The sequence below is a fragment of the Panthera pardus genome, unplaced genomic scaffold (genome assembly GCF_024362965.1).
Source record: "Panthera pardus isolate Hobbes unplaced genomic scaffold, ASM2436296v1 HiC_scaffold_8, whole genome shotgun sequence".
NCBI classification, from domain to species: Eukaryota; Metazoa; Chordata; class Mammalia; order Carnivora; family Felidae; genus Panthera; species Panthera pardus.
In genome coordinates this window covers 43,951,896-43,979,609 of record NW_026527013.1, presented here as the reverse complement: position 1 = coordinate 43,979,609, position 27,714 = coordinate 43,951,896, and the positions used below count along the sequence as shown (strand labels likewise).

Below are 27,714 nucleotides of genomic sequence, written 5' to 3'. Positions count from 1 at the left end.
TAAGGAGGGGGCCCTGTGCATTACAGGCTATTTAGCAGCATCCTCCACACATTGCCAAAGGTCTCCTTGGAGGTCTCGGAGGCAAAACCAGCTTGGTTAAGAACCTCTGCGCTATAGCAATGCACTGGAAAAAGGATGGTAGTAGTTACAGTTTGGTAATTGCAGTGGTGAGAAGTAGTTAGATTCTGTACATATACAGATGCTAATGCCATTTGTTGGACAACTGGATATGGAGTTTGAAAGAAAGCAAGGTGTAAAATATGACTACAAAGATTTGGAGTGGCAACTGTCAGTACAGACTGTTCTGAATACAGAGGGAAAGACTATAATAGGAGCAAGTTTTGGGAGTAAGAGTTAGGAGGCCAATGTTAGCACGTTGGATTGAGGTAGAAATGTGAACGTGGTGTATCAATTTGGAATTTGCTTACGTTTGGTGTTTAACGTAAGAGGACAGAATAAGACACCAAATAAGTGGGAGTAGATATAGCAGAGAATAAATGCAAGGACAAATCTCTGGCATACCCCAAATTTAGGAAATAGTAACACTGAAAAAAAAAAAAAACAGCACAGGAAACAAAAAAGAAGTGACTTAAGATGTAAAAGGAAAACCTGACAAATGCAATGTGCAGGTAGCCAAGTGAGGAATGTATTTCAAGAAGGATGTGATCAATAGTCTGATAGGTTAAGTAAATGAGGACTGGGACTGACTACAGTATTTAATAACGTGGAGGTTACTAGTCACCTTGTTAAGAGCAGTGTTGATGAAATGGTAGGGGGAAAAGGCTGGTGGCACTGATTTAAAGCAAAGTTGACCAGAAGGTTTGGAAAAAACAAGCTCATACAGATAACTTTTGATATAAAGGAGAATAGTCAAATATGGCTGGAAGGGAAGCAGGGTCAGAAGAGGTCTTTTATGTAAATTATGAGAATAATAATACAAAAGTATTTGGTGGGGATGATGCGTTACACAAAATAACAGAGATGAAGGAGAAAGAATGTGGTAGAGAAAGAGACAGAGACAGAGTGATAGGGAGAAAGAAAATTGGTAGATTGATGTCCCTGAACACAAGAGGGAATCATATCTAGAATACAAGTGGAAGATTTGAGTTCCTGACCCATCCAAACTCTGCTTTATTGATTTCTTGATAAGTTTTATTTAAGCAAGAAATAACTAAAGCTTGGCTTTTTGTAAATGTTGGTAGAGAAAAATAGTATCATTATAAAAAATAAGATATATAATATCCTGATGAAGGTAATTGATTAAACACAGTGTTTATTTTCAGTTCTTTAAAAACATTTAATATAAAACCCAAAGAAATTTTTTCAAAGATAAAGCCACCAAAACAGGGGTCAAAAGGAGAAACAAAATTTGAGAAATGGTAATGAAGTGAAACGATTTCTAACTGATATACCATAAATATCAATCCTATGCTGGCTGTGAAGAAGGCTGAGAAGAAAATTTATTGAATGTGTCAACCCCCCTTTTGCACTTTATGAATAGAAAGCTATATGATTTCTACAGCGTTTTCCAGTCTCAGCAGAAGACTGGCAAAATTATTCTCCAGAGAGGATATGAAACAGAGGGTCTCTGAACTGCTGGGTATGAGCATAGTTGAAGATGGGGACTCTTACTAAAAACAGGGAAATTAAGGAACATGTACATAGTAAGCGCTGAGATCCATGTCTCATAACATCATTTAGCTCTGAGGGTGCTGTCTACTGCCCCTCTGCTCTCCAGGCATGAATGTAGGATTAGAAGTGGGGGACAGTTGTCCTAGGCATCTGATAAACCTAAGAGAAAACACCTAAACATAGTGTCTTTAAGAGTTTCCCAAGGATATATCCCAGCCAGATCGTGCTAGTGTGAAGTCCAGCAACTTGGTCAGAGCTTTCTATAAGATTTTTAGTATTCCATTCTTAAATATGAGCAGACAACTAAGATTCACAAAGTATCTCAGTACACCTCTTAGTAAAGGGTGAGGATTAAGACAAAGAGAAGAAAGGAATTTGGGACCACAGAGGCCATGCAGGTAAAACAAGCTAGATAAAAGAAAAACTGAGCAATACTTTTATGAGCAATATTTTTAGACACAGAGAGAAAAAATGCAAGGTATTATATAAAGGAACAGTTAGAAAATAAAGGACACTTAGAGATTTGAAAAAAAATAGCAAAAACAAAAATTCAATAAAAGGTCTGAAAGACAAAGTAGAGAAAATTTCCCAGAAGATAAAACAAAAAAGATACAAAATGGATACTAAGAGAGAGAAATAAAATATACAGTTCATATATACATGCATAAAAAATACATCTACTATCTAAATCTATATAAATATGTAAAATATAATAAACTACACACACAGATACATACATGTATACATACTTGCACACACATAAACTAGAGTACCAGTTTACGTAATCTAACTTCTTCAATAATACGGATTATAGAAGAAGAAATGGAATAAATTAATAAATTATTCAGGAAGATATTCCAGCAAGAAGGGTGCGAGTTTTCAGGATGACAAAGTGTACCAAATGCCCCATGTAAAGGCCGGAAATAGACATGCACCACCGCACATCATCATGCAATTGTGGCATGCTGGGAAAAACGACAGAGAGACAGACAGAGATATAAAAAAGATGTCACACACAACAGTTCAGAAATCAAAATGGTTTCAGCTCCCAGAGCAGACTAACATCTCCAAATTGCCAAGGATAATGAATTCCAATCTAGAATTCTATTTCCAACTAAGCCATCAAGCAAATGTAAGCATAGAATGAATACATTTTCAAACAAGAAGGATCTCCAAAATTGGCATTCCTCTTGAATTCTTTCTCAAAAATCCACTGGAAGATGCATTAGACCAAAATGAGGGAGCATGTTGAGAAAGGCATGATGCTTAGGCAACGGGGCTCCCAAACACAAGGTCAGGTTGATTTTTTTAAGGGAGACAACTGAGATAGAATTGAGGAATGAGTAATTGGCAAGTCCATAGAAAATGAAGCAAACAAACAAAACAAGAAAATTACTAACTCTAGGGAAAGCAAATACAGGAAATTCAAAGCTAATCTCTGAAATAAACCCTGTAGAGAGATAACAAACAAACAAGGAAATCAGTATGATAGAGTCTTTAATTTTCTTCCTCTAGCAAGCCAGAAATGGAGGAATTTTTCATCTGTTATAATGTACTTTTCCTCTTCATATGTCTACTTGCATAAGGCTGGTAAGTTTAGTCAAGCACAAGTTTTATCCGCTCAGACAGATAATTTTTCACAGATTAAAAAAGACACACAGCACTTGGTATATTCTACCATAGGCAGTGTAATAGCTTAATTTCAATGTGTAAAGTAACCGTGGTCAATATATTCCAGTTTACCTGCAGGTACTATCACCCATGTATCTTTCACCTCAATATTTAAATGATGTAGAACAAATACGAAAAGCCTTCCAAAATCCCAGAAGAAAAGAAAGAATAGTCCAGAGAAAGTAAATGTCTAAAATTCGAGTTGTCTCAACGAGAAAACATGTCTAAATATCATGCAAGGTAACACTGAAAAATTCCCTAGCAAGTAATAATGTAAAATGTAAACACAGATCTTTTATATCAACAAGTAATCAGAACAGAGTCTGACATCTATTTAAAAAGAACATGCACAGTAGAGTATGCTTAATGAATTAGATACACCAACTACTCAGTTTCGAGGCTGTTACTATGTAATAGGCAATGACTATTTTTGGCATCACATTTATATTTCTTATAAATAGATAACATTCACTCAGTCCTCCAACTGTAACTCTGTGCTAGGCTGTAATAAAACACCAGGTGGAAGAACGCTGTAGTTTTATAGGAAACGGAATTAGGAAATTTTATTTTGTTTGGCGACAGAATCTAGTAGCAAGGGGATGTTTTCTTCTGGACATTTATGTTGAGGTGAGGGGAGGCAAAACGAGACAATAAAAGCTAGAAGACGAGAATCAGGGTGAATTGTATTCATCTGACTACTTTTTTCCCTTTCACCACCACCCTCCTCCAGCACCATCCCTCACTTAGGCTAGAAAGAATCTGCCAACTGCTTCCTTGAGTATTCAGGATCCAGACACTGAAGACAGAACTTGCATCAGAGGGTCTTTTCCATCCTAATGAAGCACATTATTCCTAAAAAATGGCACCAGAACATAAGTGACCACTGTGCCACTTTAGAAAGAGATGGCTTGAGCAACAGAGAAGTCTAATAGTTTCTTTTAGCATCAGACCGGAATCAAGGACATACCAATGAACTTCTACTTCCTAACCAAATACTCAGGGCACACATGTGTACACGTTGGGAAAGGAGATTGAAGACAAAAATACTTACAGTTCAAGATATTTTTCTACTGCACAGACTACACCTACTCTTGGTAAAAGTTTTGTTCTTTTTATGTATGTATGTATATATCTATATCTATCTATCTATCTATCTATCTATATATTTATATATAGATAGATATATATATATTTATATAGATAGATAGATAGATATAGATATACTTTTGAGAGAGAGAGAAAGTACACATGAGCGGAGACAGAGAATCTTAAGCAGGCTCCCTGTTCAGCATGGAGCCCCATATGGGGCTTGATCCCAGGACCCTGGGATCATGACCTGAGCTAAAACCAACAGTCAGATGCTCAGCTGACTGAGTCACCCAGGCACCCCTGTGTTGTTCATTTTTAATAAAATCAGAAAGCAGATACCTAGTGGTTTAAGACAAGCGAAGGAAGCCAGACGCCAAAGCATATATATATTGTATGATGGCATCTGTGTGAAGTCAGTGGCAGAAAAGAATCCTAACAATGGTTGCTTCTACAAGTAGGGTGGGAGCAGGAATTAAACGATTAAGATGGGGCATGAGGGAAAGTTCTATAGGGTGATGTTAATGTTCTATATTTAGTAGAGTTTGGGATACACTGATTATGCATTTGCCAAAATTCAGCAAACACACTTATGATTTGCATATTTCATTCTATGTAAAGTTCATCTCCAATGGATAAGAGCATATAAATAGATACCGAACTCTAACAAGTGAGAGCTGAAGTATTTAGGGAAAGGACTAATCTTTGCAGGTTACTCTATTTTCCTTTTCGGGGCACTCTAAACAATGCCATGTGAAACTGCATGTGTCTCAGGTAGTTATTATTACATAAAGTTACTGGAAGATAAAACAGAAGAAGGAAAAAAGTTCTGCCACTTACTAAGACAGGGGTCATGGTCAAGTAGTTTTAGTAATCTATGCTTCAGTCTCCCCTTGTGTAAAAGAGATAATAATTACTGGCTTCCCAGTGTTCTGAGGGATCACTGAGATGATGTACATAAAGCACCTATCACAGTGCCGGGAACACAGTATATATTTGATAAATGGTGGTTAATAAAAAGTGGAATAAAGAATACAACACCAATAACTATAAAAACAAAGTCTTCAAGATGTCAGTAATAAAGCTAGTTAGTAATAAAGCTAGTTCATCTAATTCCAAAGTCTGTGCTTTTCAATTCCTTGAGGAGTGGTCTATACTCATCTGTCTGGTTTCTTTCACTTTGCTTAAAAGACTAGCTATCTGCTCCTTATTTTTATTAAGAATAAACAAAACAAAACAAAAAAAAACATTAACCAGTTTTGATTCAATTTGTTCAGGGGAAAGTATCTTGAAGAGTAAAAACAAACCAAAGGAGCAAACCTGTAATTCATTAATATCTGTCCTTCACATTATATATTATACAATATATATTTTGAAAAATAGCGGCTTACTATTTTATCTGAGTGATATGTACTACATTTTTACAAGACTGTGGAGTGAACTGTTGCAAAGACTAAAATAACACCGATATTGTATTTGCTTAAACAGATTTTTTTTGGGGGGGGGGTTGCTTGCATTTCTACTTGCACAGATTATGGAATTCAAGTATCAAGAATTCACTCAGAAGTATTTTCAATATTGGTGGGGGAAAGAAAATTCCTAGCCAGTGTACAAAATTCACTGTTTTTTTTTAACCTGAAAAATGCTTCCACTAATCATTTCTAAACATTCTGAGGAAAATATTAGCAGTACTGGGAGACTTCTCTGCAGTGGTGCTTTTAGCCACTAAAATATGACAGATATATTCCAGCGTCCCTTGTCATTTCGGTGAAATTGTACTTTTGGTTTACTCAATAAAGCTGAGCTTCTCAATAAAGCTGGGCTCAACACCTGAAATCCTTTAAACTACCTTTTAAAGCCACAAAGCCTCCAATTATCTACCGATCTTGGTATTTCTCTTAGTAAATGTAGAACCATAATGGTGCACACCATCATTCCGCTGGAGAAAATGGATAGGCCATTCTCTATGCTGGTATAATAAAGACTTCTATCACAAAGAATAAACAACTAAATGAGCAGCAATAAACTTAATTTGCACATTAGATATGCTTTTCCAAGTTCCGACATTTCAGTTGAAAATAATGCTAAAGCAATGAGGCCTATAATTGAACATCCAAAACTTCTCCAGTGGGGAAACAAAAACAAATGTTGCCTGCAAACAAGATCATTTTTATAGCCTGCTGTTACTCTGCTTTTTAATAATTTTTCAAATGCCAGATCAAATAATTTCCTGTTTTATGTGATCTTCATATACCTCTTAGTGTATGTATACACTGTCATTTTAATCCAACTCCTCCAAAACGAAAGCACTTAAACCCTCTCTCTCTCTCTTTTTGATTTCCTGTTTGTGCCTATGGAACATGTCCTCAGATTACACTGGGCAACTTCTGAGGCTCTGGTGAGGCTGCTGCTAATTACACTCCCAATGTTTGAATGGAAAATTGCTTTATCCTGCTGCATGAGTGAAAGAGAAATCTCTGACATACAGTGCAGATAACTTCAGAATCCTCTTAACACAGATAAGCCATATCAGCTAAAAAACTAAGCTGGAAAATATCTTACTCTTGTAACTATTACCTTTTTACATGTTATCTAACAACAACATTTCTTGCATGACTGAGGCTGATAAGTAAATTCAAAGAGAGATGATTGTTTTATCAGCTTTGCTGAAAATTCTCATTTGCTCCTTACCACCCTATTACCAGGAAGGTCACTATATGCTGATTTTGGTGTGAGAAATAAAATTATATTTGACTCTGTAATGACAATCAGATGAACATTACAGACTAGAAAATACAAACACACACATACACACAAATCTCAAATCATCTTAAACAATCAGATGACTACCCTCAATAGTCAAGAAAATGGTTGAATCAATGCGTAATACTACCGTTCTTTCTCAGATTAAAGCTTCAAATTTATAGGTTGTAAAATAATAATTTTTTGTCAGTAATAACTTGAACATTCCCACTTGAAAGAGAATGAGAGGATATGCTAATGACAGACTTATCTTAGACCTGTATTTACATAGCAATCCCATAGTGTAATAAAAATTATACAATACAGATCAATAAAAAAATAAAAATTTCTAAAGATGCTTTTATTTGTACTGTATACATTTTGTGTTTATGTAGTTACTTTTAAATGTATGTATTTGTGTTACTATGTATGTATGTGTTTCTTTGTGTGTAGTTCTTGTCCATGGCAAGAAAGCAAATAGATTCCCCTTAGAACAGAATGTGGATATTTCATGAAGGTTAAAAATAACAAACACAATTTCCTTCTCATTATTAGATATAAATGAGTGAACATTACTTGATATTCATGCATGCTGATATATGTTTTTTTGCATATGTAGATGATTCTCTTCTTTGTGCTGAAAATACTGGAATAGTGAGTTCTCTCCATGAAGTCGTAGGATTTTCACATAGCCCCACACTTGCTCCCCATTGAAGAGCAAGGAGTTCTCTATGTATTAGAAATACATGACTACAAACCCTAAAATAGGGAAAGAAAGCACTTAGAAGTTCATTATTTCCCTTTGATGCTCTTTATTGCAAAGTATCCTAAGCTTTACCCCTAAAAAACAGAAAGTTTTCATATTTTAGAGCAAGGGAGTCAGAATGGAAATTATCTAAGAATGAAAGAGTGTAAGATAAAATCATTTCACTCAATAGATAATTATCTATTGAACACATACAGTTCCCAGGACATTCCTGCCTTCTTTATGCTTCTTTCTAAAGGAAGGAAAGATGGAGAGAGGACCACAGACGTAACAAATAAGTGAATTATAGAGTATGTAAGAAAATGAAAAATGCTACAGAGGAAGGAAGAATGCAAAAAAATTAAGGTGACCAGGAATACAGACTAGGATCATTTTTGTTCCAAGAGACCCAGCAAAAGTACACTAGAAACAAACAAAACTAAGTAAAGTTTTTGTGTTTTGTTTTGTTTTAAACTGAGCAACCTTATTTAATTTCTCCCTTGTACAGAGAGTGGAATACTTGGGGATTATGGTGTATTTAATGGACTGTTCCAAATTACAGAAGAAATTGTTTGTATCCTAAGAACTTGGGACCTATCTAGCAAAAAACATGGCTGTTACATATGTGAAATGCCCAAATGCTCCCTTGAGAAGTAAGCACAGTTCAGATGCTCTGGAGTTCCTCAAATTTACCTGAGTCTGCTCCTTTTACTGTTCTCCCACTCAGCACTCAAGGACAGTGTCATGATGCCAAATGTTTGAAATGTGATGAAGAGAAACTATTCATTCAGTCCAATATATCCATTAGCTTCCCTCCCCCCCCCCCCTTATTCTCTGAGATGAAGGGTTCTCGATCACTGTATTGTAGAAGCAAAACCATTGGTCTATCTCATGGATCACCAGTGTTCTACGGAAACTTTCACTGAGAAACTACATTTCTACTGCTCATATCCTGTATCATTTACATTTTACATCTGAATTCCCTCTGGATTTGTCCATATTTGGGAAAATTAACTATGATCTTGCCCTCTACCATATCTTAACCTTCTACTGTGATAAAATGAATGTATACCATGTACAACTTCTTAATTTGAAACAGGGTAATGAATCTCCTCTTTTTTCCCTTAATGGACATATAATTTCTTTAAACATAAAGCATTTATACATTTCAGTAAATTATTATTACCAAATATTTCCTGGAGAGATATCCTATCATTAGATAGAGCGATAGCATAGTCCTTGAAATGTTAAGTCCATCTCTGTCTTAAAAACCTGATGACAATACAATCTTAAGGAAGTCAAGTTTTTAAAAACGTGTGACACTGGTTAGATTTTGACACAAGTTATATCAATCACATTTCCCCTGAGTGTTTCAGACAATTGTCAGCAAGTATAATGTAATATGCTTAAGACAATGTTGGCAGAAATATCTTCCAGGGATAAAGGTAGGTATTTTTTTTCCTTGAGACATTTTAAGGGATAGTTGAAGTGTAGTAGCTAACTACTTTTAATTTAATATATTTATTTTTAATAAAAATGATGACAGAGCACCAATTGCTGAATGTAATTATTTGGGCTTAATTAGCTGCTCAAACTACTTTCTCAAGACAGTCATTTTAATCATCCAGGAGGCAAGGAAATGATAAAAGTGACATAGCTTCCAGTAAACATACGAGTTTTATGAACTGAGATTCAACAAAGTAAAGTGGCAAAGATGGGGAATAGATACTTGAATACTAATTATGTCCCTCGGTGATATATGGAGGTACATTTGGATTGACAGCGGCTTCAAAGTCTGAAGAATGGAGAATGCAGTTTTCTCATCACAAATTAAGTGAGCTTATATGTTAACTGTGTTGGGAATATAATAATGACTTTTACAGACACAGATATTTTAATTTCATTCTCTTTGAAAGAAACTACTTATAAAGTGTATGCAAGAGAGTCTGCATTTTACCAGCTCTGCACCTAGAGTTATATAAATAAATGAACTGGTTATGTACTTGGCAATCATATATCCATGTAAAAATTCCACGTAAAATGAGAGCTTCTGAAGGAAAGTGAACCAAGAAAAATATTATCAACTGACTTTATCAAAATGTCCATAGCTTCCTACAATAAGGCATTTATGAAAATTCAAATGTTTTAGGTGCAGTTGTTAATTCTGTTCAATTACTCACTGACAGCATTTCAACTGCCAAAATATTCACATCTACCACATATCCCACTGGCAACGTAAACATACTATTAATGAATATGAGAACGCAACTCTTAAATAAATTGTGAAATCAAATATTTTACATATACACTATGATACAACTTTGACACTATGATAGAGACTGTGATATGCATACATATCTCCAATGTTCATCAAGCACAAATGAAGATAATAAAATACCTTTTACGACTAGGCTGCCAGTGTTCTTTGCGATGCCAAACTGATTTGTAGCTGTGCAAGTGTATGATCCGGCATCTGACCTGGTAACATTATATATCTTGAGGCTGCCATCCTCTGAGAGAAACACTCTAAAAATAAAATGCAAAATTAACAGAAGTAAGGCACTTAAAACTAAGTCTTAAGCGTTACTTTCATTTTAAAACATTACTAAAACCACGGACATATTCCTTTCCTTTATTCTATTCTTGACTGTGAGCATCTCTGAATCTCCAAAGTAGCATAAATGACATTTGCTTTTAGTCTGACACAGTGTTGTTAATTATACTATCACTTGAATTATCACTGTTGATTTTGATGCCTATTAAAAATAAAATGGATACTTGATACTACAATGCCCATTTGCTTGATTAATAACAAATTCACTGAACATTTTGAGAAGTCACCTCCCTGGTGAAAATTGAACCTGATGTTAGAGAAATGCAAGCTAATTTTCATATTGTTTAGTTGTGGCTTTATAAATCAGTTCTTGTTTAGCACTTTCAGTCACCAAACAATGGAGTTCTCAATGACAGTGTTTGACACGACTAGTGAGTTGGAGGAACCATCGACATGGTTCCAAAGCCAAAGGGCACAGGCTTACCCTGTTATGCAGCTGTTGCATAGAAAAAGGTAAGAGCATAAAGATAATGAAGTCTTCATGAATCAGACTGAACTAAATGGTCCTAAAATACATGCCATCATACAGTACATTATGAAGGGACAGCAGTTTAAGAAGCTCTAATCTTTTCTTAAGTTTTCTCTGAAACTCAGAAATAATCAAAAGCAAATATCAGACCACTGTTGTAATCAGGGAAACCCCAAGATTGGTCTCTTGACAGAATCACCATCAAATATTTTAATAAGCAGGAAAAAAACTGAGAAAAATTAAAGCATGTGACCAATTTTATGTCTTAAATTTAAACAACTTAAAAAAATAGCTCTTAAAACATTAGTAGGTAGCCAGGGTTGTACAAAAATAAATAATGAAGGCTAATTTGTAACAACAATAATTTAAAAAAAAATACAGACATGACCATTGGCAAGCATGCCGTATCTATAAACAATACCAAACAGTATGTGTTTAATTGCAAACCTATCATTGTGTCTAATATGTGTATCACACAAAATGTAGCTAATATAATTAACTGTCCACTTTGAAACCTAGAGAATATCAGCCAACTACAATTTTTAGGAAGACAGGTTCTGATGTCAGGTTTATTATTAGTGATGTGTTCCACATTCTGCCATCAAGTGGGTAGCAGGGGCCACATCTGGGTTTAGAATGTTCCACGGCATATAATCAGATTTTTGTTTAAGTCATTATCTTGGAGTGCTTCCCAACAGCAGACATTTGATATCTCATTTATTTTCTGAAATGTCTAGATTTCTTGATCACAGTTTATACTAACAATGGAATCATACCATTAATGACATAGTGTTAAATCTATTCTACTATGCAGCAAACTCCTGGCCAAATATAATTTTATGTCTGATTTAATTAGGAGAGGTCAGTGTGAAAAGCATTTGAGTACATCACTTACTTCTAGTATTTAGGAAAAACTAGGATTTTTCAACAACATAGCAATGTTAAATTTTGGCCAATAAAACAATTTAAGTGATATAAAAAATATATATGCTGATATCTAAACGCCATCATCCAAATTTCCAAGCTAGAAATGCCAATGTTTATATGTCATATAATTTTTCACATAGCTTTCAGGAAAGGACAATTCATATAAAAAGTGGTTTAATATTACCCTGAGTCCACTACCCTTTTCAGGCTCATGGTAAATGTTTAGTAATGTTTGTTAAATTGAATTGAAATTGTCATGATTGAAATTGATTATTTTTATTGAAATCTTTTTTATTAATATTATTTTAATGTTTATTTATTTTTGAGAGAGAGAGAAAGAGAAAGAGTGCGAGTAGGGGTGGACCAGAGAGAAAGGGAGACACAAAATCTGAAGCAGGCTCCAGGCTCCGAGCTGTCAGCACAGAGCCCGACTCAGGGCTTGACTTCACAAACCATGAGATCATGACCTTAGCCAAGTTGGAGGCTTAACCAAGTTTCTGTGAAATCTTAATCAGTGAACCAATATTTCTCAACAGCCTAGACTGTTTGAAAGAATAAGAATTAAGACTAGGAAAAATTACTATCTGCCCAAAATTAAATAGCTCTTAAGTATTAGAGAATGAATTGAAAGTTATATCTAATTATCTCTAGCACTCATCCTCTATCCAGAAGCATCCATAGTAATTTGCAGTAAACAAATTCTCCACGTTTTTTTTTTTTCTCATTCTGCTTGTTAATTATGACGTTCAAGAAATTCCTGTTGAGTCATCATTAGATGCCCTTAGAAGAGTCATATTGTGTTTGCTTCTCAAATTTGGTCTCATCCCAGACCTCCTGAATCAAACCTTGCATTTTAACAAGATATTCACTGATCAGTCCACAATAAAGTTTGAGAAGCAGTGATCAATTAATTATAAGTTAAACTTTAGTCTGTAAAGATTATCTTTATTTCTAAGAAACCATACTTTGTTTATAAGAGCGATATGCAAAACTGTATAAAAATAAAAAAATGTTAAATCTAGATATTTTATAAAAGTAACCAAACTAGTAACCGCACTGATTTATCACTTATTAAAAACAGATGATTAAAAAATCATTCAGTAGCAATCTAAGATATAAAAAGACAGAGGTTTAACTATAACTGGAAATCTTATAACACAATAAATAGTATGAGTATTTCAACTTATTTAATTTTTTCAAACAATAAGAAGTTAAAATACAGTAAGAAAACTTAATCTATGATAATATAGATGGAATCAAACCACATAATCAGAGCCCTAATTTTATGCAGAATAATTGAACCAAAAATAGTAAAGAAAAGTGAGAATTTCCAGCTCTATTACATATTAAAATATGGCTTACCAGAAATGATTAAAAGAAAGAAAGAAAGAAAGACCCAACTAAGATCAAACTGTACTAAACAGTTGACATTTTCAGATAAGGAAGAATGCGCCCATAAAAATTAACTGTAACATTTTAATTCATGGTTTTGGTAATATTCATAGAGAAAGATAAAGTTTGAATTTTTCTATTCTGCTTTTAGAATATTCTGGAAGATAGTTTAAAATGGTATCTGGAGGGTTGGAAAAGACATATTAATAAAATACATTAAAGTATTCCATCTTGATTTCATATAAACATCTTTAGTGTTTAAAACAAAACACAGCCACAAGTAAGGTAAGTTTAAGTATCAAAAAAGTGATAAAATATTCTAGTAATAAACATAAAGATTTTTTGAATAATTAGCCAAAAGAATATAGTTATAGAGAAGGAAGCATAAGGCAATAAATTGATTTACTATATAATATTTATATTCATATTAGGACTTACTGTAGAAATTATACTGCTAATAAACAAAAGCATAACTGAAAATATGTGAGCATCATTTAATGTGGTACAGCTTCTGAAAATTCATTAGTAATTTACAAACAGAATAGAGAGTCCAGAAACAAACCCACGATTATATGCTCAATTAATCCATGACAACAGAAGCAAGAATATGCAATGAGAAAAAGACAGTCTGTCCAACAACTGGTGCTGGGAAAACTGGATGGCTACATGCAAAAGAATGAAACTAGACCACTTCCTTACACCATACACAAAAATAAACTCAAAATGGACTAAAGACCTAAATGTGAGACCTAAAACCATGAAACTCCTAGAAGAAAATATCAGCCGTAGAAATATTCTTTTAGATATGCTTCCTCTGGAAAGGGACACAAAAGCAAAGTTAGACTACTTACTAGACCAAAATAAGAAGCTTTTGCACAGCAAAGGAAACCATCAACAAAATGACAAATCAACTTATTGAATGGCAGAAGATATTTGCAAAAAATATAATCCAATAAGTGGTGAATACCCAAAATATATAAAGACGTTATACAACTCAACACCCCCCACAAAAAGATAATCCAATTTAAAAATGAACAGAGGACCAGAATAAACATTTTTCCAAAGAAGACACACAGAAGGCAACAGAAACATGACAAGATGTTCAACATCACTAATCATCAGGGAAATGTAAATCAAAACCACAATGAGATATCACCTCACACCTGTTCCTAATGGCTAACATCAAAAAGACAAGAAATAACAAGGGTGGGAAATAACAAGTGTTGGTAAGGATGTGGAGAAAAAGAAACCTTCGCACTGTTACTGGGAATGCAGACTGGTACAGCCACTTTGGAAAACCATATGGAAGTTCTTCAAGAAATTAAAAATATAATTATCATATGACCCAGTAATTCTTCTACTAGATATTTACCCAAAGGAAAAAAAAGCACAAATTCAAACAGATATATGCACACTTATATTTATTCCAGCATTACTTCTTTTTTTAAAAAAATGTGTGTGTGTGTGTGTGTGTGTGTGTGTGTGTGTGTGTTGAGAGAAAGAGAGAGAGACAGGGTAAGAGCAGGGGAGGGGCAGAGAGTGAGGGAGACACAGGATCTGAAACAGACTCCAGGCTCTGAGCTGTCAGCACAGAGCCCAACACAAGGCTCGAACTTGTGAATCACGAGATTATGACCTGAGCCAAAGTCAGACACTTAACCAAGTCACCCAGGCACCCCACAGCATTACTTCTGATAGCCAAGATAGAGAAAGCAACCCAAGTATCCATCCATAGAAGAATGGATAAATAATGTGTGGTATGTATTACTCAATGGAATATTACTCAACCAGAAAAAAAAAAAGAATGAGATCTCGCCATTTGCAACAATAGGGCTGGACCTTCAGGATACAATACTAAGTGAAATATATAGTGTAAGACAAATACCATATGATTTCACTTATATGTGGAATCTAAGAAGTGAAACAAAGATAGAAAGAGACAAAAAAAAGTCTTAAATACAGAGAACAAACTGGTGGTTGCCAGAGGGGAGGCAAGTGGGGGTGGGTGCAATAGATAAAGGGAAATAACAAAGAAACTCTAATACCAATTTAAATATACAAATAGAAATGGAGCAATGCTAAGACTTTATTCCCTCCAAATGTATTCAGCAAATACTAATATCTATTGAGTTCAAGACTCAATGTTAGATGTTAACAATAGAAATAGAGAACTAGGGTGTTAATTAGCAAGGATACACATCTCTATGATTAAACACAGTGGTCAAAATTGAAGGAGGTTATGAACTATATTTACAAATTGACTCTGCACAGGTACTGTACTAATTGTATAATAAATACCAAATCGCTGAATCTTTAGGTCAGATGGGACTCACAATTGTTACCAACCCCAAGTTTCCTGATGGGGAAACTTAGACACAGAAAGTAGCAGTAATTTGCTGAAATTACCCACTACGTATTGTAGGGCCAAGATTCCGATCTCTCTTTTTCTTTAGAACAGGAAGCAACTACTTGAGCAGATGCTTTTTCATTTCAAGTTTCTAAAGCATAGTTTACTGGTAGTATAGTTCCTAAGATCACAAACCTGAGCAGTTTACATATTTGATATATGTACATATCTTTGCATAGAATGATCTTTAACATTGGAGATTCTTTTTTTTTTTTTTTTTTTTTTTTTAAATATTGGAGACTGTTAATCTCACCTTCAGGGTCCATATGCATATTTTCTCAGGGTTCTAAATTTTTGTGAAATCTTAAAGGCAAGTTTGATATCTCCCACATTGGGAGAGTGTTAAACATAAACATGAGATAATAATGATGGCAATACTAATACTAAGAATTCTCTTTCTTCTTTTCTATGCCATCCTATGCAGTAGGCTATTATTAGCAAAGTTATTAGCAAACCTGAAGTTTAGGGTCAAACTGCTGTTACTGAATCTGGGCCCTAAGATTTAACATTTGTAACAAATGGCCAAGTTACTCAACATGCCAAGTCCTCAGCTTCTCACTTGTACCTTGGGGATATTAGTATTATCTGTGTCAGAGTTGTGAGGAGTAAGTGATGGAAACTATTGAAAATGCTAGCACTATGCCTGATTGTTAGTTAGCAGGCAATAGGTAGGTTTTTAATGAACCAGTTTCTCATTGTTCCAAAGAATATAGGCACTTTTGTAACTCCATGAACACTGACAACATTGTTTTTTGTCACACTTCACTTTGAACAAAGAGACTCGAGAGGTGTATGCCAGGCATTCTGAAAGGAGCCTAATGCCAGAAAGACTGTTCCCAGCATTAAGTTTCACTGCCTAAGAGGCTTCGTTGAATTCACGCAACCTCCTGTCTGTGTAATTGTCAAACTACTCTTTCTGATCCACAATGTTCTCATTTTTATTATGGGATGGAAAATAGGGTTGCTATGATAATTGAATTAATTAAATGCTAGCTATTAATCTCATGCTTACTCTTCATTGATACTAGTCTTTTGCCTTTGCTCTACTGCACAACTCAGACTAGGAATTTTTCTTTAAATATTTGTTTATAGTGCAAGAAAGAGAGAGAGAGAGAGCACATACCTGTGTTGGTAGGAGCAGAGCAGAGAGAGAGAGGGAGAGAGAGAATCCCAAGCAGGCTCCATGCTGTCAGAGCAGAGCCTGACACAGGGCTTGATCTCACAAACCATGAGATTATGACCTGAGCCAAAATCAAGAGGCAAATGTTTAACCAACTGAGCCATCCAGGTACCCCTAGGATTTTTGATTCTCATTTTGACTCTTACTCATGCCTGATGTCTGAAAATCCTTTTGTCTGATTGGATTCAGCAGCACATTTTGAGGTTTTCACTAACACATGGTTATCAGTCCCTGATTGTGTTGGATTTGGCATTATGTTCTGATACTCAACTTACATTGTATGTATATTTCCTCCTTAACACTTTCAATATAATCAATTCACACTTTAGCAATAAACACCCTTCCTCCCCCTCCCAAGTCTCAATTCTTAAGTATTCACTTAATTAGAATATTTAAACTGTTCACACAATTGAATAGAAAAACTTTCCCTAGGGGCACCTATATGGCTCAGTTGGTTAAGCCTCCAACTTCAGCTCAGGTCAGGATCTCGCTGTGTGAGTTCAAGCCCCGTGTCCAGCTCTGTGCTGACAGCTTGGAGCCTGAAGCCTGCTTCAGATTCTGTCTCCTTCTCTAGCTCTGCTCCTCCCCACTCAGGCTCTGTCTCTCTCTCTCTCTCTCTCTCTCTCTCTCTCTCTCTCCCTCTCTCTCTCCCTCTCTCTCTCTCTCTCAAAAATAAATAAACATTAAAGAAAGAATAAAAAAGAAAGAAGAAAAAAACTTTCCCTATATTACCAAAGCTTAGTACTCTATTCAGATGATTAAATCACAAACTAAGGCATTTGCATTTAAAATGTTCTGTGAAAATTAGAATTTAAAGACATTTACATGTGTAGATGTATCATCACTATTCAACATTTGAAAAATTAATAGTTGGCATTTGTAATGTACCACACTATTCCTCTAATTGCATTCTGTGCATTAAAAAGTTAGAAATTCAGAACTACATGCTGTATCTGACAGTCAGGTGACATTGGTAGATTTTTATAGGGGCATGAGAAAATGGAAAATGTAGAAAACTGCGCCACCAACATAGGTAAACATTTCAAGGTTAATGGATAAGTTGAAGGAACACTATATATTAAGTGATTGAACATCCAACATTTCAATCTTTCTACTGTCAAGGAATGTTAGTGGCATAAACAGAAAACAAAAGTAATATTCAACCCATTTGCCAGATTTCATATCCTTTGACTTCTTCTTGATGAGTTATTGTGAACGAAATACCAGGGAGATGAATTACCAATCAAGTGAAGTCATAGGACTCTTTTACCTGAAACATGTATGTCAACTCTTGTGTCATTATAAGGAACTACAGAAAGACTAATGTAGAATGTTTTTATCCTTGCTTTCCTGGGTTGCATGTGATAACCTATTCATCCTACACGTCCTCAATATAATAGAGATTCACATTCACATGTAGTTATGACTACAGTGGATCTAATGTATATTCAACCTTTGGTTACCCTACATACAGAAAACAAATCTATATACATAGATCCCACATGAATAAAAATGAAGAAGGCTCTTATTTTGTTTGTTTGATATCAGCCATCACCCATCACAAAGTTTGAGGATGGAGAATACTAGCAGTAGCTAAATTTCATGAACTAAAAGAAATTAGGACATCGCACAATTATAATTTTTTATTGCTGAAACTAGAGCAATACTGCTATTTTTATAGTTAAATTATTAACTGGAGTATTGCTTCCAGTTCTGTCTAAAGATAATACCGTAGACCATGAAATTTTAATTGACGGACTAATTTTACTGATATCTCAAAAATGTAAAATAGATTGGATTAAAATGAGTTAGATAAGAAGTAGGAAAGTGTGTATAAATTCTAACTCTACACAATTTAGGTTTTAGGTAAAATATCCCACTGGAATCCATTTTAGATCAAATGTTGATATTACATTTTAATAATTTTAGCACCTGATTATCATAGTTAAGGTATAATATCTACGCCAATTTCACTGTCATTTAATAAGCTATCTTTTAAAAATTCCTTATTTTAACAAGCTACAAAAAATGACTGACATGATCTACAAACAAGTAAATAGCAAAGCTTGCTCATTTAAATCAGAATAAAGTTCCTCCTTCCCATCTTTTTATGTCAATAACTTTAAATAGCTCTAATGGCAATTATACACAAGAAATAGCTTACACCTCTGGCCAAGGGTAATTTAAAGATTTAATCAATGAATTAGTGCAACCCTATTTTATCATTCCTTCCATGACCATCAGAGCAGTAAGAAAAAAAGAAAGAAAAATGAGATAAACCCACACAAACAACAAAAAAGAGAAAGAGATGAGATAGAATAAAAATGAAGTGCTGTCTCGAGAGATGATTGAATGGGTGACAGAAAAAATCTACCTCTCTACTAAATGATGTAGATCATTCTCAGTAAAGCACAATACACTTACAATATTGAGTCAGTTCTAAACGAGAGGAAATGTATACCAGAACATTCAAGAAAATTTATGGAAGATGTTATTTGTCTCTCGTTTATCTGCCATTCAAGAAAAAAGCACAAATATTCTTTTCAGGAAAGCGTTGTATAAGTCTCAGAGAGAAAACAAATGTTCATAATTTGCAAATATTTCTTAAGAGTGTCTCCTTCACAGAACTGCCAGATGAAAACCTGGATAGAGGCTCTTCCTCAAATACCTGAGGATTTGCACTCCAATTTGCTTAGCTGAATCTCATCCAACTTCCCAAAGCTACTCTTGATTCCCACTGTTTCAGACATTCTCTCAGGTTATCTTAGTGTCATTGGTTGTCAAAGGTCCAGATAATACAAGCCCACCCGCAAAATGGCAGCCAACAGATAACCCTTTTTCTTTCCTTCCAAAGACTTTTCCCATGTAGTTTCTGACTGGAGATACTCTATGTGGCTGACTGATGCCAAACTACCAGTTATGTGTCTGTGTTCTTAAAATGAGTCAGTGGCTAGTGCAATAAAATAGCCTGTATTTTGCTGCCTGTCTTTAACTGCCTCAATCTTAGCTCTGTTTCCCGGAGAACCTGGGAAAGCAGCTTTCTCTACCAAACTGCAGCACTTTTCTTCCTCTTTTTCAAAATATTAAAGATTAGTAATTTTTAATAATTTAAACATAGCCAGGATGTAGTCTTCTGATCCTGAGTCAGCACTTTTTCTATTGAATCATTATATGAATCATTATGCTGCCTTGTATTTTGAATTTTCTTTTTTTTAATTTTTAATGTTTATTTGCTTTTGAGAGACAGAGACAGAGAGAGAGACAGAGACAGAGAGAGACAGAGAGAGATTGAGCACGAGCAGGGGAGGGCCAGAGAAAGAAGGAGACAAGGAATCCAAAGCAGGCTCCAGGCTCTGAGCTGTCAGCACATAGCCCGATGCGGGGCTCAAACCCACGAACCATGAAATCATGACCTGCGCCGAAGTCAGATGCTCAAGTGACTGAGCCACTCAGCCGCCCCTTTCTTCTTTTCTTTCTTTTTTTTTATCACAGGAATTTTAGGTTCATAATAAAATTGAGAGAAGGGTACAGATATCCCATATACCCCTGCACATGCATAGCTCCTCCCATTATCAACATTCCCACTGGTGGTACACTTGTTACAAGTGAGGAATCCACACTGACACATCATAATCATCCAGGGGCCAGAGTTTACCTTAGGATTCACCCTTAGTGTTGTACATGCTTGGGGTTTGGAAAAAAATATTTAATGACAGGTATCCATCATTATACTATCACACCAAGAATTTTCACTGTCTTAACAATCTTCTGTGCTCCAACTATTCATTCTTCCTTCTCCTAACCCCTGGCAATCTGATATTTTACTGTCTCCAAAGTTTTGCCTTTTCCAAAATGTCACATAATTGCAATCACCCAGTATGTAACCTTTCAGATTGGTTTCTTTCACTTAGTAATATGCATTTAAAATTCCTCCATATCTTTTCATGGCTTGATAGCTCATTTCTTTTTAGCACTTGCTAATATCCCCGTGTCTGGATGTGGCACAGTATATTTATTCATTTACTTACTGAAGAATATCTTGCTTGCTTCCAAGTTTTGGCAATTATGAATAAAGATACTATAAATTATAGAGTGCAGGGTTTTGTATGGAGACAAGTTTCAAGTCCTTTGGGTAAATGTTAACAGGTATGATACGTGCATTGTATGGAAATAACATGTTTAGTTTTGTGGGAAACCTCCAAACTGTTTCATAAAGTGGCTATACCATTTTGAATTCCCATCAGAAATGAATAAGAGTTCCTACTGCTCTACATCCTGACCATTTAGTGTTTGTATTCCAGATTCTGCCATTCCAATAGCCCTGTAGTAGTATTTCAATTTAATATGCATGTTCCTGATGACATATGATGTGGAGAATCTTCAAATGTGTGTTTGCCATCTGTATATCTTGTTTGGGGAGGTGTCTGTTCAGGTCTTTGACCCATTTTTTTATGATAATTATTTTCTTATCCCTGAATTTTAATCATTGTTTGTGTATTTTAGATAACAGTTCTTTATCAGATGTGTCTCTTACAGATATTTTTTCCTAGTCTGTGGCTTGACTTCTCCTTCTGTTGACATTGTCTTTCACAGTGCAGTTGTTTTTTTACAATTATTTTAATTAAGTCCAGCTTATTGTATGTTTTCTTCAGGAGTCTGCCTCTGGTGTTTTATCTAAAAAGTCATGGCCAGGGGTGCCTGGGTGGCTCAGTCTTCTGAGTGTCCAACTTTGGCTCAAGTCATGATCTCGCAGTTCATGAGTTCGAGCCCCCGTGGGGCTCTGTGCTGACAGCTCAGAGCCTGGAGCCTGCTTCAGATTCCATGTCTCCCTCTCTCTCTCTCTGTGATTCTTCCACACACACTCTGTCTCTCTCTCAAAAATAAATAAAAATTTTGGGGCGCCTGGGTGGCTCAGTCGGTTAAGCGTTCGACTTCAGCTCAGGTCATGATTTCGAGGTCTGTGAGTTCGAGCCCCGCGTCAGACTCTGTGCTGTCAGTTCAGCCTGGAGCCTGCTTCGGATTCTGTGTCTCCTTCTCTCTCTGCCCCTCCCCCACTCACTCTCTGTCTCTCTCTATCAAAAAAATGAATAAATGTTAAAAAATTGTTTTTAATATATAAAAATTAAAAAAAAATTTAAAGTCATGGCCACACCCAAAACCATCTAAGTTTTCCCCCAGCTCCTTACCTTCTGGGAGTTTTATAGCTTGTTTCTATGTTTAGGTCTATGATCCATTTTGAATTCATTTTTGTGAAAGGTGTAAGGTCTGTGTCTAGATTCATTAAAAAAATTTATTTTGCATGTTGGTGTCCAATTGTTCCAGTAGTATTTGTTGAAAAGACTGTCTTTGCTTCATTGTATTGCCCTGGCTCCTTTGTTATAATTATCTTTTTAGACAAGTGTTCATTCTCTAAATAGACTGTAAAGCTGAGTTTTTTGAGGTAACTGCGGGGATTTTAAGACAATGGACTCTAAAGTCTGCTTGCTTTGTCTGTGTGCTGGTTCTCCCTTTATGGCTGTTGCACATTGGAAGCACTTGCTTGATTTCCTTGTAAGATATACCTGTACCTGGGGATAATGGAAATAATAACAACATTGGCATGTTTTGAGAATTACATTTTAAAATATTTTTAAAATGCTGGGCATTAGCCTGGAAGATAATGAAAGCCCCCAACATGGTAACTGTTACTCTTTATTTCTTTGTATTTTCTAAGAATACCTACAATTCATAAATACTTAATAAATACGCTTTTTGATTGTATTTACTCTGAAATCTTTAGCCTTTTTTTTTTGTAGGTCTACATGTATATTTATTCATATTATGAGAATATACAGGAAACCAACAGAATACCACTTAGACAAATAACCTGTGTGTAAAAATGGACGCTAGGTAGAGGTATAAGCAAAGTCATTATTTGGCTAATTGACTTTCTGTTACTTTGCAGACTGCCATATAAAGTAGCACAAGAAGAGATACATTCAAATCAGTCTAACCAAGGATAAGACTTGAGTATATACAGCAAACCTTAATCATTCTTTCGTGCAGTTCCAATCTTGAAACTGAAGTTTTAACAAAGGCCATCCTAAAATCTTTTAAAGTTATTGTGTTGATATGGACTCTGTTGGGGGGAGGTGGGCATTCCTAACTAACTGACTCACAGAAAATACAGCAGTTATGTCTGTAGTATTTTCTTTGCCTCTGTCCTAGCTCCAGACAAATAATAGTGTTTCTTGGGTCTCTGGAACAGAGTTACATTAGGCACAGCGTGTTTAAATTTATATGTGCAATGGGAGGTGGCTAAGGCAAGGAAAGTAAAAAATGAAAACCTACATGAAGTGGCATCACTAATTGGCAGCACAAATAAATTCAACATTGCTATGTTTTGCCACAAGGCACATTTCTCTTGGTGCCCTAGAGGAAAACAGGCATGCATGGGTGCTGTTATGTTACCCCTTTATAACCACTCCCAATAAACTAGAGGAACATATATTTTAAACACATTAAATAACTAAAGATATGCTTCCCTAGAAAGGATTAATCAAACATAATTTGGGGGTCATTACACAGCGAACTGTAAGGGTTTAACTCGCAAAGGATTGTTGAGAAGTGTTACCTGGAGATTAAAATGCACTCAAACACCTCTCAATTTATATGGAAGTCAAAACGTCACTGCTACCAGTGTCAAATTTTTTTTTTAATTCCTGATTTTCTGCAGTTGTATTTTATGCCTCGTGTAATTAATCGGTGCCAACAGCCAAATGTTTCAAAGTTAAGTCCCAGGTTCAACTGTCCTAAATTCCAAAGCAAAAACCAAGCATCAGATATTCAGACCTTAAAATGTATCAAAATATGACTCTTTATTTAATATATGCAAATAATTTAAGCACCAGCTTTGTAGTGGCTGACACACAACACAAACACAGATTCTGGGTGACTGAATGGTGACACAGATTAGGAGATGGCAGACAAGAGTAGTTGCTAAATAACATAATTATTTGGTGTCATGATATGTCTTTATTCCAACAGCATGCCAGAGTGTGCTGCTGTTTCCCGTGAAATGTTAAGGAAATGTGATTTAACATTAACAAAACAGCATCAGATGGAAAGTTTAGCTAAATTAATCCAGTGAAAGAGGCTGTTCAGTAGAAGATAACGAAAGAGGAAGAAAAGTGTCTCCATTTGCTGAAGTATTTTGGGATGCTGGAGAAAACACAAAAGAGAATTAATACAGATTCATATGCTAACGTGCCTCACTACCGAAGCAGAGCAAAAGAAGACATGGGAAATTATAAAGTTGACAAAGGACAAAAAAAGTTTGTGAACACAGGACTTAAAAGGCATTTTTTTAAAAAAAGTATGCCCATAAAATAAGTAGAGGAGAATCCATTGAAAACACAATGAGACAGAAAGAGCTGTGCAGAATGAAAGTTCAAACATTGCCAGGACATTTTGATTATACTTTCATTACATATATGATGATGAGCCTATTGTGGGATCTCAAGACTTTGAAAGTTTGCAAATGTAAAGTTGTATCTGAAGCATACTCTGAAACAGAAGAGATTCAGGTACAGCCAGGTGACCTTAAACCTGGAATTTTACCCCTGAGGTCCTTGGTTTCCCTCAAGCATAGCAAGAGAGGAATTTGGGCTGGGACATTTATTATTATTTCCCTTTTCACTCTACCTCTGGGGCGTCTGGGTAGCTCAGTCAGCTACACGTCCAACTTCGGCTCAGGTCATGATCTCACTATTCGTGGGTTCAAGTCCCATGTCAGGCTCTGTGCTGACAGCTCAGAGCGTGGAGCCTGCTTTGGAGTCTCTCTCTCTCTCTCTCTCTCTCTCTCTCTCTCTCTCTCTCTCTCTCTCCCCTCCTCTGCTCTTGCTCTGTCTCTCAACAACAAATACATGAAAAGAAAAAAAATTCACTCTATCTCTGTCCTTCAGTGATGTCAGAAGGTGGTATATCTGGGAAATATTTTCCCCTGCTGTCCTGAATGTGGTTTTGGTGGTAGATGGGAGTGGAATCTCCAATTCTGGTTCCTTTCTGGCTACTGAACTATTGTATTCCTCAGAGTTTATAGAACCAAACTTACAAACATGGCTGAGGATGGGATACCAACTTAGATGTGACTCCGTGTCTGCTAACTCTAATTATATCTTCTTCTTAATTGTAATACATAATTACATATCTAGATCAAGTCCCTCATGGACCTTAGGGAGTTTATCCTTATTTACCAAATTTGCATATCTATGCCTATATGTCACCAAAAATTATATTGTATGTTAAATTAACAATCTAATCAGTCTGGCACGAAACAGACACTCAGATCAATGGAACAGAATAGAGAACCCAGAAATGGACCCACAAACGTATGGCCAGCTAATCTTTGACAAAGCAGGAAAGAATATCCAATGGAATAAAGACAGTCTCTTCAGCAAGTGGTACTGGGAAAACTGGACAGTGACATGCAGAAGAATGAACCTGGACTACTTTCTTACACCATACACGAAAATCAACTCAAAATGCATGAGAGACCTAATGTAAGAAGGGAAGCCATCAAAATCCTCAAGGGGAAAGCAGGCAAATACCTCTTTGATCTTGGCCGCAGCATCTTCTTACTCAACACATCTCCAGAGGGATGGAAACAAAGGGAAACAAAGGCAAAAATGAACTATTGGGACCTCATCAAAATAAAAGGTTTCTGAACAGTGAAGGAAACAATCATCAAAACTAAAAGGTAGCCGACAGAATGGGAGAAGATATTTGCAAATGACATATCAGATAAAGGGTTAGTATCCAAAATCTATAAAGAACTTATCCAACTCAACACCCAAAAAACAAATAATCCAGTGAAGAAAAGGGCAAAAGACATGAAAAGACACTTCTCCAAAGAAGACATCCAGATGGCCAACTGACACTTGAAAAAAGGCACATCACTCAACATCAGGGAAATACAAATCAAAACCACGAGACACCACCTCACACCTGTCAGAATGGCTAACATTAATAACTCAGGCAACAACAGATGTTGGCAAGGATGTGGAGAAAGAGCATCTCTTTTGTACTGTTGGTGGGAATGCCAGCTGGTGCAGCCATTCTGGAAAACAGTATGGAGGTTCCTCAAAAAATTAAAACTACAACTACCCTACAACACAGCAATTGCACTACAGGTATTTATCCAAGGGATACAGGGATGTTGTTTTGAAGGGACACATATACCCCAATGTTTATAGCAGCACTATCAACAATAGCCAAATTATGGAAAGAGCTCAAATGTCCATCAATGGATGAATGGATAAAGAAGATGTGGTGTATACACACACACACACACACACACACACACACACACACAATGGCGTATTACATGGCAATCAAAAAGAGTGAAATCTTGCCATTTGCAACTATGTGGATAGAACTAGTGGGTATTATGCTAAGTGAAATTAATCAGAGAAAGACAAATATCATACAACTTTACTCACATGAGGACTTTAAAACACAGATGAACATCAGGGAAGGGAAGCAAAAATAATATAAAAACAGGGAGGGGGACAAAACAGAAGAGACTCTTAAATATGGAGAACAAACGGAGGGTTACTGGAGAGGTTGTGGGAGGGAGGGATGGGCTAAATGGGTAAGGAGCATTAAGGAATCTACTCCTGAAATCATTGTTGCACTATATGCTAATTTGGATGTAAATTAAAAAAAAATACAATTTAAAAAATCTAATCAGTCATTTGAATCATTTGAATATTGTAGACAGAGGAGGCTAAGCCATTAAGAGGACTGATTTATTTTATTTTATTGGTGTGAATTAAGACTCCATCTAATGCAACTACATACAGACTTATTCTATACCTTTTATTGATAGAAAATTAGAATGTGACTGTATATATCACTGTTTTTAGAAGAGTTTTAGTCTTAACTAAAAAAAAATGAATAAGTAATGTATATAGTATGATGTTCTGCTTTTGGCTCCACAGATGGACACTGCATTACATCGGAAAACTAACTAAAGGCCTACCTGGTGGTACTGAAGATTACACAAAACTTTGGAGTCAGATCTTCCTGGAAGTGAACGCATTTCTATGATTAAAAGTGTGTAACTTTAGCTGTGATGTTTAACTTCGCTAAGCCTTAGTTCTAACCACCTAAAAAATATAAACAAATAACACATCCCTCATAGGCATCTTTTAAAAGTAAATGAAATGATGTCTCTAACATCCCAACACACTACCCACCCATGATAGGTACTCCATAAGTTGATATTATTACTACTACTATTATTGTTATTATTTGAGGAGACTCAGGGTCAACAACGAGAAAGCCAGATTTCTGACTGTATTTGTTAATTTAACCTTAGAAGGAAAACAAAAATGTGTATATTTAAGTATACCTAAGCACCCCTAAGCAGTCAAAGAGTCAACCATTGGATGGCTCTCAAAATGATTTGTGTCTGTACTTGTAGGAATTATATCCTGCAAGGAGGAAGGTAGGTGCATATCCAAACCTTTCAACCAGCATCATGTGTGACACTGTCTATGCGGTAAGACAGACACATAATCAACCTGTTTTCCGCACCTTTGTTTTCTAGGAAAAGTTCCTCTCTACACTTCAAGGGTCATTTCATGTCCCTCCAACCTGCTGAGGCCTTTTCTGAAAGGCTGTAAGCTGAGTCAGTTCTCACCATCTTTTGTCTGTGGTAACACACACCCCCGTTGCACTGGAGCTATTGACCTGTCTGCTTCCCCCACAAGACTCAGAGCTCATTCAAATTTATAAACCCAGAATTTTTTCACAAGGCCTGTCAAAGTGGTTTGCAACTGTGCATATAAATAAATGAATAGTTTGA

The 27,714-nt window shown here is 35.7% G+C and overlaps 1 protein-coding gene across 1 annotated transcript in view; it reads right to left on the bottom strand.

Annotated features, from left to right (window-relative positions):
* Nucleotides 1-27,714, bottom strand: part of LOC109254640 (contactin-6) — a 282,077-nt gene that overhangs the window by 37,729 nt on the left and 216,634 nt on the right. Inside the window, 1 exon segment of the mRNA XM_053897189.1 lies at nucleotides 10,275-10,402. Coding sequence (XP_053753164.1) covers nucleotides 10,275-10,402 — 128 coding nt within the window.